At 45.9% G+C, this 13,273-nt stretch overlaps 1 protein-coding gene and 1 non-coding gene across 2 annotated transcripts; one reads left to right on the forward strand and one right to left on the reverse strand.

Annotated features, from left to right (window-relative positions):
- The first annotated feature begins 2,860 nt into the window (after nucleotides 1–2,860).
- On the forward strand, nucleotides 2,861–3,044 carry LOC142576947 (U2 spliceosomal RNA). Its single transcript, XR_012827033.1, has one exon. It is a non-coding gene; the product is annotated as a U2 spliceosomal RNA (small nuclear RNA).
- A 9,349-nt stretch (nucleotides 3,045–12,393) lies between these two features.
- LOC142574734 (neprilysin-1-like) lies at nucleotides 12,394–13,071 on the reverse strand. The gene is made up of 2 exons (XM_075683757.1): nucleotides 13,000–13,071; nucleotides 12,394–12,732 (listed from the first exon to the last, which is right to left on the reverse strand). The coding sequence occupies exons 1-2, from the start codon at nucleotides 13,069–13,071 to the stop codon at nucleotides 12,394–12,396; spliced, it is 411 nt and encodes a 136-aa protein (XP_075539872.1).
- Between the last annotated feature and the right edge of the window lie 202 nt (nucleotides 13,072–13,273).

Below are 13,273 nucleotides of genomic sequence, written 5' to 3' on the forward strand. Positions count from 1 at the left end.
GAGACAAAGGTAATATTCAATCATCTGCCCAGCGGAAAAGAATTACTAATCGGCAGTCAACCTTTAGAGTGTGTGCCAGCGGAAGTTCATCTAGGGTAATCACTCGCAGGGTGCCCTGATAATGAGAAGAAAACTTACAGACGAACAAAAATGGATGGGAGTGCATACGACCGGCATTATCCGCCCATTAAAGGAAGTCTGCAATTATTCCACTCTTCCAGAAATACATATGGAGCAGAAACTTGAAGGTTAACACTTCAACATGGAAACAAATAGAGGCTCGCTCAGAGAAGCAATGAAACCAAGACTCTTAGTCCTAACGTTGAGAGAAAGGAAGAGCGTGACGTGGATCAGAGAGCAAACTGGGGTATTGGCAGTTTAAATAAACAGGAAAACTTGGAGCTGGGCAGATCAGGTAATTCGTAGGGCGGATAATCGGTGGTCCATTAGAAATACAGAGTAGGTGCTAGGTGAGAAGAAGCGCTATGGAAGACGGCTGAAAATAAGCTGGGGCAGATGACACAAGGAAATGTGCAGGCACAACTTAGAATCAGCTAGCGCAGGTCAGGGGTAATTAGAGATCGGTGGTAGGCTTCGTGCCCTGCAGTGAACATAAACGCACGTTCACGACACTTTACAACATTGAAAACTCGCCCAGAATTTTAACGGACTGTTACTGGGGAGCCGCAGTTCACTGCGTACTGCGAGGTTATATTTGCAGGTTTACAGAACGGCGTTGGGCGCCGCTTGGATATCGCCACCCCTACCTTGCCACCGTATATATGTTCAGTGACTGCTATAAACAAAGTGCGTCAGTATCGAAAGATTGACGACTGGAACCAATTTGATCCGAAACCAGCTAGAATGTTGAACCACTATTTTAATCGTGTACTCCGCTGTGGGGTATTCTCGCGAGCACATGAGCATTGGTATGATGTTGAATAATTAGCCTTGACTTCTATTAGGTGCCACTTGAGCTATGACAGACAACGTAGTAAAGGGCTCCAGGCCCTGACGTCACCAGCCTATCATTTATTACCGGTTTTTAAAATTGATATGCGTGCACCTTTGTGCATTTCGCCTGTGTCGGAATGCGGCTGCCTGAACCTGAAAAAGAAACCCTTGACTTGGTGCGGGGCATCATCGTGTTTTATCAGCTGAAGAGAAGCCAAGAAGAAGCAATGAACGCTGACACGATATCAAAGTGTGATAGACAGCGACACGTGTAGGTGTGAAAATTACGTAGTGAATTTTTCTGTCATAATTAGTGGGTGTCGGTAGCCACGGCTTCTTTCTGGATTTCTTTTTTAGGGCTCCTTTAAGAGCTCTCCGTGCACTCCACAGTGATACTACGCGATGGGAGCGCGCGTTTCGTCGTCGGTTGGCGGTGAATGACATCGTCCACCAGCACCGTAGATGGTACCGCTTGCCAAGGAATCTGATATTAAGCCTATGTGCGACATTAGAATCGCACTTGCAACCGTGTGCAGCGCTATCAAATACTATCCTGATGAACGTACGGCTGATTTTCCCCTAGCCTTGAGGCCATAGAACTATGTATTCTGGAGTGTTTTTTTTTTCATTCCCGTTTTTGTACGGAAATATAGATATTTAGTCACTCTGTAATACAGTGGTGGTGGTGATGTAGGCAGGCGGCAGACTGTATACATCTGACGTATACTTGACTTCCAGGTAGGCCTGGCAGACTGGCAGTCAAGTGCTGGGACGTAGCGTCTCTTTCTACGCCAAATATTTCACCATGCCACCATATCAGTCCTGTCTCTAGCAGAAATGTGACCAGAATGCATAACACGTCCACTGCAATTCTTCTAATGGCAATGCGGTGAACCGCCGAGGGCGGTTCTACTTGTCGGAGCTGTAGCACACACCAGGAAAAAAAAGCAAGCTGTCGTATATGCGTGTGCAGTGATTTGTCCTAAGAATGTAGCGTCAACTACATATGCATGATGAGCGATCATCCTATCAGCCGACCGGACTTCTTTCATCTCTTGATTGTTAATCCGAGTTTTGCTTCCTCCTCCCTCTCATACGACGTGGTAAGTTAAAGGGGCTGCCATTTCGGCTGCACCCTGGTCTCAACTAAAAAAAAAATTGGCTAATTAATAGCCTACGAACAACGCAGCTTAGTGAATTCCGCCCCTGTTCTGACGGCATTTTTAAGCTTCCGTTGCACGCCGTGGCGATTTTCGACCAGTCATTGCAAGCTAAATAAGGGGAAGCGGACCAATCGCAGACGTCGGCACCGCCTTCCTTATCCGGTTACTTACTTTCGCTTTGTCAACTCGGTCCCATCGAGACCCTCCCCACAAGATCGGTCTCAATTTTTTTCTGCTAATTAGATAAGCAAAACTGCTGGTTGTAGGCAATGCTATTTCTCTTGAAAAATAAAAAGTAAATTCCTGTAAGCGAGGAGCTCTTTAACTTCAACTTTTCAAAGAACGCTGCGCGTTACCGCCAAGTGTTTTCGACGCACCGTGAGTAAATCGTAAATGGTGCGTCGTGAGTAAATCGGCATGACACCTTTTACTAAGAAATCCCGGCACGTAGGACAGACATGCACTACACGTCCCGCAGTGCAGTAATGCTTGCAAGGTCAATTGAAAATATGCAAGCGGTCACACACAACGCAGGCTACATAAACTCCCTCTGAAACCTGGCCGTTGCTCCGGCGAAATGTTCCATGTTAGCGGGATCGGGGCCACATGGAAGATTCTCATTTCTTTCCACCTCGCGGTCGTTGTGGGCAGCACGCTTACAGGTCAAACAAGGGCGAGTGGAAGGAAAGAAAAGGAGTACGCAAGGGCTTGGAACGCCGACAAAGAGAGGGCGGGGCGAACGTAGACTTGGCCGATGACGGCCAAAGTGTGGTATCTGTTCTTGTCAGCGTAATATCTGATACGGGTTGTATTCGGGCCTAAGATATTAAACTTATTTTGGAAAGTTTGCGGAGTGCTTAAAGTCCACTTCACCTCCGCCGCGGGTCGGCCCGGTATTGCACCATCTTTGGTATCGGCCGACGCATGGGGAGGAATTCTCTAGGTACACTGTTTGACAGACGCACGCAATTTGTTTTTCCAGAACCTAGTCCTATGCAGCTTGACTGTATAAAATTCAGTGTGATGCAAAAACTTTTCAATAGGAGGTCTTCGGAAGAAAATTTTGGTTTTACTTCACAGGAGATGAATTTGCTGTGACACCTTCACGCCGAAACTGGTAACGAGCTTTCACACTCGTTAACTAGTTCACTGTGCTGCTACCTGATGGCACATAGCCAGCGAAATACAGCAGTGTAATGGCCTCCGAGCCGCTGAAGCGAGCGGCTCAATTGATCAAAACATCGGTCCTTCTTTCACGTGACCACATTTTGTTTCATGGCATCGCGATTCACATGCCAGCTTGAAAACCAACCAGAAATGGTTCCTAGAGGGAACCTTAAAGCAGGCTATTTAAGGTACTGTGAATGTTGTGAGTATTATTTTTCTATGCTTTCTTGGTGTACGACCTGAATTTCACAAAACAATATGTCTCTTGCGTGCGGCACGTTTCAAACGGAGCGAAGCGTGGCGCCACTGCCTCGCTAATCGGGAGATCGCGAGAGTCCGCTCGTGCGAGTCGCACGGGAGTGATTCACAGCTGCCGCCGCAGTCAGACCTCCGCTCATTCAGCGCTTTGTTTCCATGCAGACGACGGGTGGTACTCTGGCGCCATATTGCAGCCATCGTCGCTGCACAAGCAGTCTTGCGCGCCACTGTGCTTTTCTTCTCACTATTTCAATCCACCAACGACAAGACGGCCCTTCGTCGCGAGGAATTCGTGACACCGGTGTCACCGGCGATGACACCCAATGGAGCGTCACATCGAGTCTTCCTCGCAGCCGCTTGCCATCGCTCCTTGCCGGAGCAGTGATACCCGTCACGTAAACTGGTTCCGCGGACTGACCTCAGCAGCTGACGCCGCGAACGAGCCTCGCACTCTCCACCTCGCGCCACACCGCCCCGGCCTCAAGCGCACACGAGATCGCCCACGCGGCTGCGCATGCCATGGTGGTCGACAACTGATTGCATGTACAAGCTGCCTCTCCTCCACTCTTCCGCTTTCCACCTCGTGCTTTCACTGTAGCCTCATGTAGCCTCCAGCGCAAACTGTCTCCGGAAGCCGGTATCTTGCGAATAGTATGCTAAATACTTTGGTGGCTGCTGCTAATGTCGATGGCCACTGAATTACTGTGGAACATATTCAGTAGGTGTCCATTAAAGCCGGTATGTTCTTCCGTGGGATGGTCGCTTCCACGTGGTGGCGCTGCCGTCTCTTTTTAGAATATTCCCACGAATGAATCAATCTGTATCTTAGAGCTTCGTTTCTCTTCGCTTGGAATGCGCAACAACTCTTAACTCAATCTTCCATGTCTATATCTAGTTTAGGGCAAGATATCTAATATCTGGCTAGCACTTTCATTTTGGCCATTCCAGAGGGTCCTTGATTGAACTCATTCAATGATATTTGTCTGTGCTTCTCACGAATGATAACTTTTGCTGCCCAGAATATTCAACCATGCTCAACTGCGGGCTGTTCTCTTCGTCAGAAGTATGGTTTCGGGACTTCTTAGTGAACATATTTTCGCAATCCTTCCATAGTCAACCGACGACGTCTTCGACAGGGTATTGTGCTTTAGCGTTTCCGCGCTAATTTGTTTGTGGGTCAGAGGTAGTATTGCAAACCTCAATATCCTGCATGTAATTTTATCAACACTTTTATCTTCTGCGTTCACTTCCTTCACCATGCGTAGTCTAGGCAGCGTGTCTGCTATGTTCTTGTCACTTAAGAGATACTTTGTCTCGAAGTGGCATCCTGACAATATGACAGCCCATCTTTACATTCGTGCAGCTACCGACGTTGGTATGCTCTTGGATGATATAAGTAGTGAAAGAAGAGCCTTGTGGTCCATAAATAAGGTAAATTTCCGTCCATATAAGAGCGGGTGAAATTACTTAATGCCCCCAACTAGCTCTTTAACATCTTGAGCATCTTTAACATCTTGAAAATGGTGTGACTCATATTTTTCAACGTCTTGTATGCAAACGCAATGGGCATTTGCGTTAATATGCCCTTAAGGAAGTATGGTAAGGTAAATAGTACATGTTAGTTTTAACGCAATATTTCAGAAACGGCTGCAGATATTCGCATAAAACTTCACGCGCTTACAACGGATGCTCTTGGGTAAAAGTCGTAACAGTTTTTTTGTGTGTCTAGATGGTTCGCCTTTCCTGTGGCCTTCTCCCAAAATTTCAGGCGTGTTTAATTAGTTGATGCACCTTTTCTCTGCAACCACAAAGAGGAATGTGATGATATTACAGAGTGTTATTCTAAATACCCGTAGGTTATATCTGACCTAAAGATATATCATATCCACTTTGCAATTCGCACCCCAAAAAATAATATCTCTGTTTGCACAAAGCCACAAGGGGGGTTTCTTGCAGTGTAAATTTTTCAAGTGTTATCATTCATATCACCAGAGATTCTTTTTAGTTCAGAATATTTGTCTGGTTGTAGTACATGTGCACAAAGTTTCACTGTAATGGGATGAATACCTCCTGAGAGAAGGTACATTGAGTTCGAAAAATTCATAAAAATTGCAATTTGAGAAAAATAATATTTTATGTTTGAATACTGCTTTTGGATGCTCAAAGTGGCCCAGGAGAATACATTTCACTGCTGGCTTTCTTGCAGGTTTCTCGAAAAGCCTTCCTAGTGTTCCTTTTTATCGGTCGTCCCTCCATGCTCTCGGCAGAGTCACAGAATTCTGCCCTGTCAACACGCTCTTCGTCCGTGCTCTCGAGGGCAATATTACAAAACAGACCTGGAACAATTACAAGGGCCCCCAGAACAGCTTTTCGTGCAGAATTACCGGCAGTATAGTAGGCTACACCATTGTTAGTTGCTGTCTTCAATGGGGCAGCGGCAGCAGATGAGTTGGTTAAGCGACTCATTGGTGTTTTTGTTCGTCCATGAAGACATTTGCTCAGGAGACCGATTACATTTGAAAGTTCTCTTTCTGCTCGATTTGCTGGATGATCGTGCCATCTTCTGGGCAAGTAATAGGCTTGAAACTCGAAAAAGAAGCGACCTGGACCACGTCAGCAAAAGCAAGGGTTTGACGTAATAGTTCTTTTCTACAAAGGACTATTGCGTCAAATTCTTGCTTCAAGTTGTTAACAAATTCGACTTCGCCCTGCCATCTGCTAGCCGTCTGCTTAGCTCAGATGGTAGAGCGGCTTCCCCGGAAAGGCGGTGGTCCCGTGCTTGAGCCCAGTACCAGGACGAATTTTTTATTAACTGCGATGCTTTTATTTCGAGGAACCCGTATGGGATTCCTTTGTGGCAATTTCTGCGATTGGGTGGATGTCTCGTTTTCTTTTAATTATTATATAATTTTTGTACAAATAATTTACTTACCACACGCACAAGCAAAAAAAACAGAAACCACGCCATAACGAAGAAAGCCGCGAACGACAACGATAAACAAACCGGCCTCCGCCCGCCATTTTTAAACGCCAGGTCGCGCTTCCGCAGGTTTGTTCCTCGAAGTGCAGTCGATTTTCCTGTGCAAAAATTGCAAATGCGATTACCCGCCGTGGTTGCTGAGTGGCTATGGTGTTAGACTGCTGAGCACGAGGTCGCGGGATCCAATCCCGGCCACGGCGGCCGCATTTCGATGGGGGCGAAATGCAAAAACACCTTTGTACTTAGATTTAGGTGCACGTTAAAGAACCCCAGGTGGTCGAAATTTCCGGAGTCCCCATCTACGGCGTGCCTCATAATCAGAAAGTGGTTTTGGCACGTAAAATCCCATAATTTCCATTTAAATTCGATTTTTGAGGGCATTTGCCCTACCACTTCAACATGACAGTACGTGCTCCTAGACCACTCCGATGCCTTTGCTAGATGCATCGCTGTGCAATCCGAATGAAGCAGCACAATCATAATATGCCAGCATTCTTTCACCACTAAGCCTCTTGTTGGTTTCCTTAAATGCTCGCCGACAAGGATCCGTCCATATGCAGTTTGTTTCTTTCTTCAGGTGATGATGCAGCTGGTAATGCATGTTGGAAATATTCTTCATAAATTTCCCGAAATATTTTGCAAGCCTGAGAAATGAGCGGCATTACTCCATGCTTCTAGTTGCCGTGGCATGCAGATTGCCTCCACGTTCTTTGGGTGAGGGCAAACGTCCTTGCCGTCTACCGCATGTACCATTTACTCAACAGTCTTCCAAGAACCGGCCTTTTTCCGTTCCAAGATCCAGGCCACTTTCTTTCAGCACTTTATTTGTCAGGTCGAGCTTTGACAAGTGTTCTTGTTACCCGCCGTGGTTGCTCAGTGGCTATGGTGTTGGGCTGCTGAGCACGAGGTCGCGCGATCGAATCCCGGCCACGGCGGCCGCATTTCGATGGGCGCGAAATGCGAAAACACCCGTGTGCTTAGAATTAGCTGCACGTTAAAGAACCCCAGGTGGTCAAAATTTCCGGAGTCCTCCACTACGGCGTGCCTCATAATCGGAAAGTGGTTTTGGCACGTAAAACCCCAAATATTATTATTAAGTGTTCTTGTTCATCTCTTCTCCTGACAACAATATCACCCTGATATGTTTCGGGTCCTGGTGTGATGGCTAGCATTTGATCAGTGGCTGATGAAAAGTTGCTGATGCCGATGCGAAGCTGAACGCAATCCTGCTCACCTATTATAGGCATTTATGCGCAGAAATAATTGTGAGAGGTCTCGATTATTCATCCAACGGTATACCAAAGCAGTCATGCTTGCAATCCAGTTTGACGATTTCGTACAATCAACAATCTTTACGGAAACGTTCCTGCCTTAGGTAATCGGTAGTTTTCTTCCTTCAATACAGATTGATTTTAACTTTATAATTACCGCGCAGAAGAACTTGTCCTTTTGCCTTCATCGCTGGCCTTGCAGGGGTTGCCAATCGGCCGGTTCTAACAGATGTAATTATTCCTTGCCGCTCTAATCGACTGTAGTCGTCTTCAATCGTCTCTCTCAAGACGCAAGAAACCAATCGTGCTATTACATACAATGGCGAAACAGAAAGTACTTGCCCGAATTTTTTACCCTAATTACATCTATAACAGCACAGCCAACATATCCATTCCCAGCGGTGGACTTTTCTTGGACCGGCCCAGCCTTATTTGCCAGTAGCTCCGCCGGACGGCGCTGCTGTCAGTTGTTGAAGATAGTGGTTATGCTCGACGTGGGGAGGGGGGGGGGGGGCACTGCGTAGGAGCAATGAAGTGTGAATAGTTTTGTATGGCAGAAGGGACGAACGCCCATCGATATCTACAGCAAAATGCAGCCCACGTATGGGAAAAGTCATCACGCTTAGAGAAGTGTAGAGTGGTGGTGTTGTGAGTTCACAAAAGGCCGGGAAGACGGCCATGGAAATGAGTGTTTGGGAACGCCGCGTGAATCGCTCACTGAGAAATTCTGCCACAGGGGCACCTCAAATTTAGTGCTGCGATGGGACAAATATCTGAACCGCCGTGTCACTATGTGCAAAAATAGTCTTATGTACGTAGAGTTGGACGTATATTTGTAATAACCTGTATGTGCCTTATTTGGGGTGATTAAACATAGGGGCAAAGTTTTTCTGATTTGCTCGCGCAGTTGGCCTGTGCATTGTGACTATTCCATAGGTTTACCCTAAACATCTTCAATTCTTCATTTCTATCTCCAGATACTGTCTTTGGCTTTTCTAACATCCCCATCAGGGTTATTCTGTGTGCCTTCATATGACGTGCCATATGCCTTTGTACCAATGGGACGCTAAAGAGAAAAATTTGTTTCTTCTCTATTAGTGAAGCACGTGCAGCCTTCTACAATACCAAATGCACGACTCGTACCACGATAAGACGCTTGATAAGCCATGAAAAGCACACGAACACAAGACGGGTGGAGACACCTCCAGGTAGTTCAGCTCGCAGTAATGTTATAGATTCTGGCAGCGTCTTCTAGGGCCTACTCATTTCTTTAGAAGTAAAGATCGCCTGCATTGTGTTTTAAAGGTGCCAAAGATTGAATTTGGCGAGCTTTGAGCCAAATTCAATCTTTCGCTCAAAGATTGGTCGATTAGAGCGGCAAGGAATAATTACATCTGTTAGAACCGCCAGATTGGCAACACCTACAAGGCCAGCGATGAAGGCAAAAGGACAAGTTCTTCTGTGCGGTAATTATAAAGTCCAAGGCGGCTAAATAGAAAAAAATATGTAGAAATCCGTGACGTCACCATGACATACTGGCGCTGGGATTCTGCGCAAAATCAAAAATTACAACTTTGACTTTTATTTCCTCTTCTGACAATCAACCTATTATTTCGAAATTAACGACAATAGAGTTTGCAAAGAATCCTTTATCTGTGTCATCTGTTTTGGTATTTTCCTTTAGTGACCCTTTAAAATTGTCAACCCATACTCTTCCAAGTATTAAAATTTCACCATCTTTTCCCATCTAAAGATCATTACTCTTAGTATGTCATTGTAGGAAATTTGCACTCACCTTTTCCTTCTGGTATTATCAAGTTGCGCTTGTATGGCTTGACTGTTATTCCAGCTAGCTGAAGTTGTGCGTCATGAAGTTAGTCTTCATATATCTTCTCGTTCATTGCACTTACAAAAGAGAGAAGGTGCCAATTTCCATTTCAATTATTTTTCTCTTACCTGAACGCTTATGGTTATTGGTTTGCGAAACTTATTTGCTTGCTTTTAAAGCCTAGAACGGTTCGGCATCACTATCTTCGTGCCCGGTTACATGGTTCGGGGATTCAAATTAACTGTCAATTTTCGACACAATTGAGCTAGCTTTTCCTTTTCTTTTGCAAACCGATTTAAAATGAACTTTTCTCGTTACTTATGACAGGTTTTGTTCGTGAAATAACAATCATTCGCCTCATGACTGCTTTTGCCACGTCAATTACGAGAGTATTGCGCTTTGCGATAGACTATTCTCTCTCGGTGCTTTTCCTGGACTTCCCTTTTGTTGCTTTTTCTCAGGTGATTTATGTCCTGAGCATTCCATCACCGCATCTCCTTGACGTATTTCATGTTCAGTTCTAGTGCTCTCGCGAAGTCTACTGCCAGCCTGAAGGATGGCCGACATTTTGCCAGAAACTGTTCTAGAGTACTGAAATCACTTTTCCCGTCGAGAGATTTCTCTCAAAGCCTGCATTCCAGAGAGGCCCCAGAGTTCCATTTCAATGACACTCATTTCAGATCGGTCACATAATGTGTTTCAGTTTCCTTTTTGAGCTGCTTCCTCTTGTGAAATTATCATCTCTCCTTGGTGTAGTTGAAGTGTAGAAAATTAAATATGCAAGTTCCTCTTCAGTCTTAAGCCTCTTTCACATGCTGCGACTGAAGCGAAAAAATTGGTGGAGTCGCACGCGTCGCAATGCGGTTTTCAGAGAGCTCATTTCACACGATTGCAACTTGAACAATGCGGCTGGTGCGACTCCGAGGGTCGCTTGCTGCCAAATTTTATGGCATACACCACATAATCTTTGAAATTTAATTAAAAAACGTGTGCGTTCCATTACTATTGATCTGTACTGAAGAGCAGCAAAATAATATGCGGGTTTTGTAATTGAAGAAAGCTACACAGTTTAAATTTGTTTTGGAGTATGCAACAGCGGTTACTGAAGTTCAATGCGAGGAGACATGGAGAACATAAGCCGCTGTTCGCAGCTGGTCGTTAAGCGCTGTGTGTTGTCTCGGATGCCTTCAATGTCAGTGTCGTTCCGGCTACGCTGTAACAAATTAGTGTTTCATTCACTATAGAATGACAACTTCGCTGGGCAGTGTCTTTCTAACATCAGATAACATGCTGACGCCAGTTACCAATATTTTTCTTCCATGTAAAATGCAATGTCTCTCATAGCTAAATACTAAGGGAATGCTAAACGTTTAGCGAGACACCATACACAACTTCGCGTGTTGAATTTGCAGACACTGTTTATAAGCAAAATTTACGGATAGACACGGCGCACACTTGCATTGCAACACCGCTAGACCCTTTAACGCTACATAGCTTGCGATATCCAAGCCGCAAAGTTTCTCGACTCACGCGCTTTTGAAGAAGACACTGTAGTTAAGGCATGGCAGCTGAAAGAAGCCGACGCATCCTTCAATACGTACGGCTCGGGCCATCCATACCCCAAGCATACACGCAGGGAGCGAGCGCGCGCGGCAGCCGAGCGAGCCGGAGGAAGCGGCGTCCTGGCCGTGACGTCACTCGCGAGAGGGCGCCGCTCCCAATTCTCGCCGCGAATAGCAAAGCCAGGCTGTCAATATTTTTTTAGTACACATGGCTATGAGAAGCCCACAAAGGTTTCTAATATGCTAAAGGGCGTCTCGCAAGTATAACCGGATAGGGAATAAAAGCGCAGGCAACCCCAGCCGAAATTGTTTGCATACGGGACCTTCTACTGCGGTAATGCTGGTGAAAAAGATAATTCACCCAACGGAAGAAGCTGTTTTGCTAGCTGTAATGCCTGTGCCACGGGCACAAATTCTTTAAAAAATTACATTAGTACTGCTAACTCTTACGACTTTCTGTGTCCCCTACATATCTCCAGATAATCTAGGGCGTCGCACACCTTTACGTGGGTCGCTGGTAAAGGTTATTTTAGGCCATTTGTAATTTGTGAGCTTCATTTGGAAAAGAAATTCATACACTAAATGCATATGCAATATTTATTAGTTATCAAAGAAGTCGCACGGGGAAGGCTGTAAAAATGTTTGTTTGAATGAATGCAGCTTTGCAAGAATTGAGATATCGTGCGATTTCTGTGCAACTTCAAGCACGCTAGTTGAATTTTATAATTGAGCGCCTCTCGAAATACGGAAAATATGTCAATAAGAATTACAGGAAACAGGCTCTTTAATAGAGGCGTTTTAATACTTGGAAAAAATACATAGCAGACGTATAATCTGGGTTCGCCAGTGCTTTGAAGGTATCGTTAGCCAACTCGTGGGGGGTTACATAGTTGGCAGGTTAATAGCTGCTTGGTGCGTGTACTGACACCTCACAAGCGGGCTAAGAACATCTTTACTGCATTTTCACGCTTCAGTTTTACCTACACGTCACTGCTCAACCAGTTTTGAGCGATCACGCATATATGCGGCTATATATGCATGCTCTTTGTTATCGGAATTCCCGAAAATAAAACTATGCTTGTTGAAAGGTTGCTTAGAGATAAGGAAGCAATCACCGTGTAGCCCACAATATTACTAGGGCTTGTATCGGCGCAATTGAAAAATTTAAGATAACCAAATATATTTACAATAAACATCAACACCGCTTCCACTACCAAAAACTGCACTTCTCTTGCGGGTTCATGGCCGTCCCTGGAGCGCAGGCGAACGCGGCCGAGAATTGGGGCATGTTCACCAGGGGTACGAGGCAGCGGGAACGACTCGGCGAATACCGCCCTCCGGTTAAGGACTCGTCATCGCACCACTTGACGCAGGTATTGATGAAGAAGAGGCGCTCGGCCGTCATGTTGAGACCGGGAAGCACCGTGTTGCGCTCCTGACGGGGCAACGAAGCGTAGGCCGCGTGCGTGCTCACGGTGCCCACGAAGTCGGCCAAGTTCTCCGAGTCCAGCGTGTCGTCAACCATCTCCAGACGAGGCAACCTCCTCAACTGCGAGTGACGTAGCGGGAAGCGTCAATGTTTCAGTTCACGAGCGCAACTTCCTTTGTGATTGAGGCACAAATGAAATTGTGAGGTTTAGCACCTCGAGCTAACTCCTAGGCTATGGGAGGCTCTGGATTCAATTTTCCCCTCTAGGGCTTTTTAAATACGACAGAGAGATGGCAAAGGAAGCAAAAAGAGAAGCAAGAAAGTGCGCGTGCAGATATGAATGTACATAGTGAGCGTGTAACTTTTGAAGTCCGTAACCAAACTCACCTGCAGGCACTCCCGAACTGTGTCATCACTGCAGTAAACAAGAACAGGCAGGTGGGCTAGTTGGTACGCCATAACTTGAGGCATAGGGCAAAATAGCGCTTCCTTCTGTTGTCCCACGTGCTATTTTGCGCTTTGGCCCAAGTTCTGCAGAGCACGCAAGCAGCGCCGGCTATTTTTTCTGGTGCGCCTATGCACTACAGCTGTTCGTCAAGCGAACGTGTGCCGTCTCCCTTGACATCCATATAAGTACTTCATAAGCGGCGTATGTTTGACA

The sequence above is a fragment of the Dermacentor variabilis genome, chromosome 3 (assembly GCF_050947875.1).
Source record: "Dermacentor variabilis isolate Ectoservices chromosome 3, ASM5094787v1, whole genome shotgun sequence".
Taxonomy (NCBI): Eukaryota; Metazoa; Arthropoda; class Arachnida; order Ixodida; family Ixodidae; genus Dermacentor; species Dermacentor variabilis.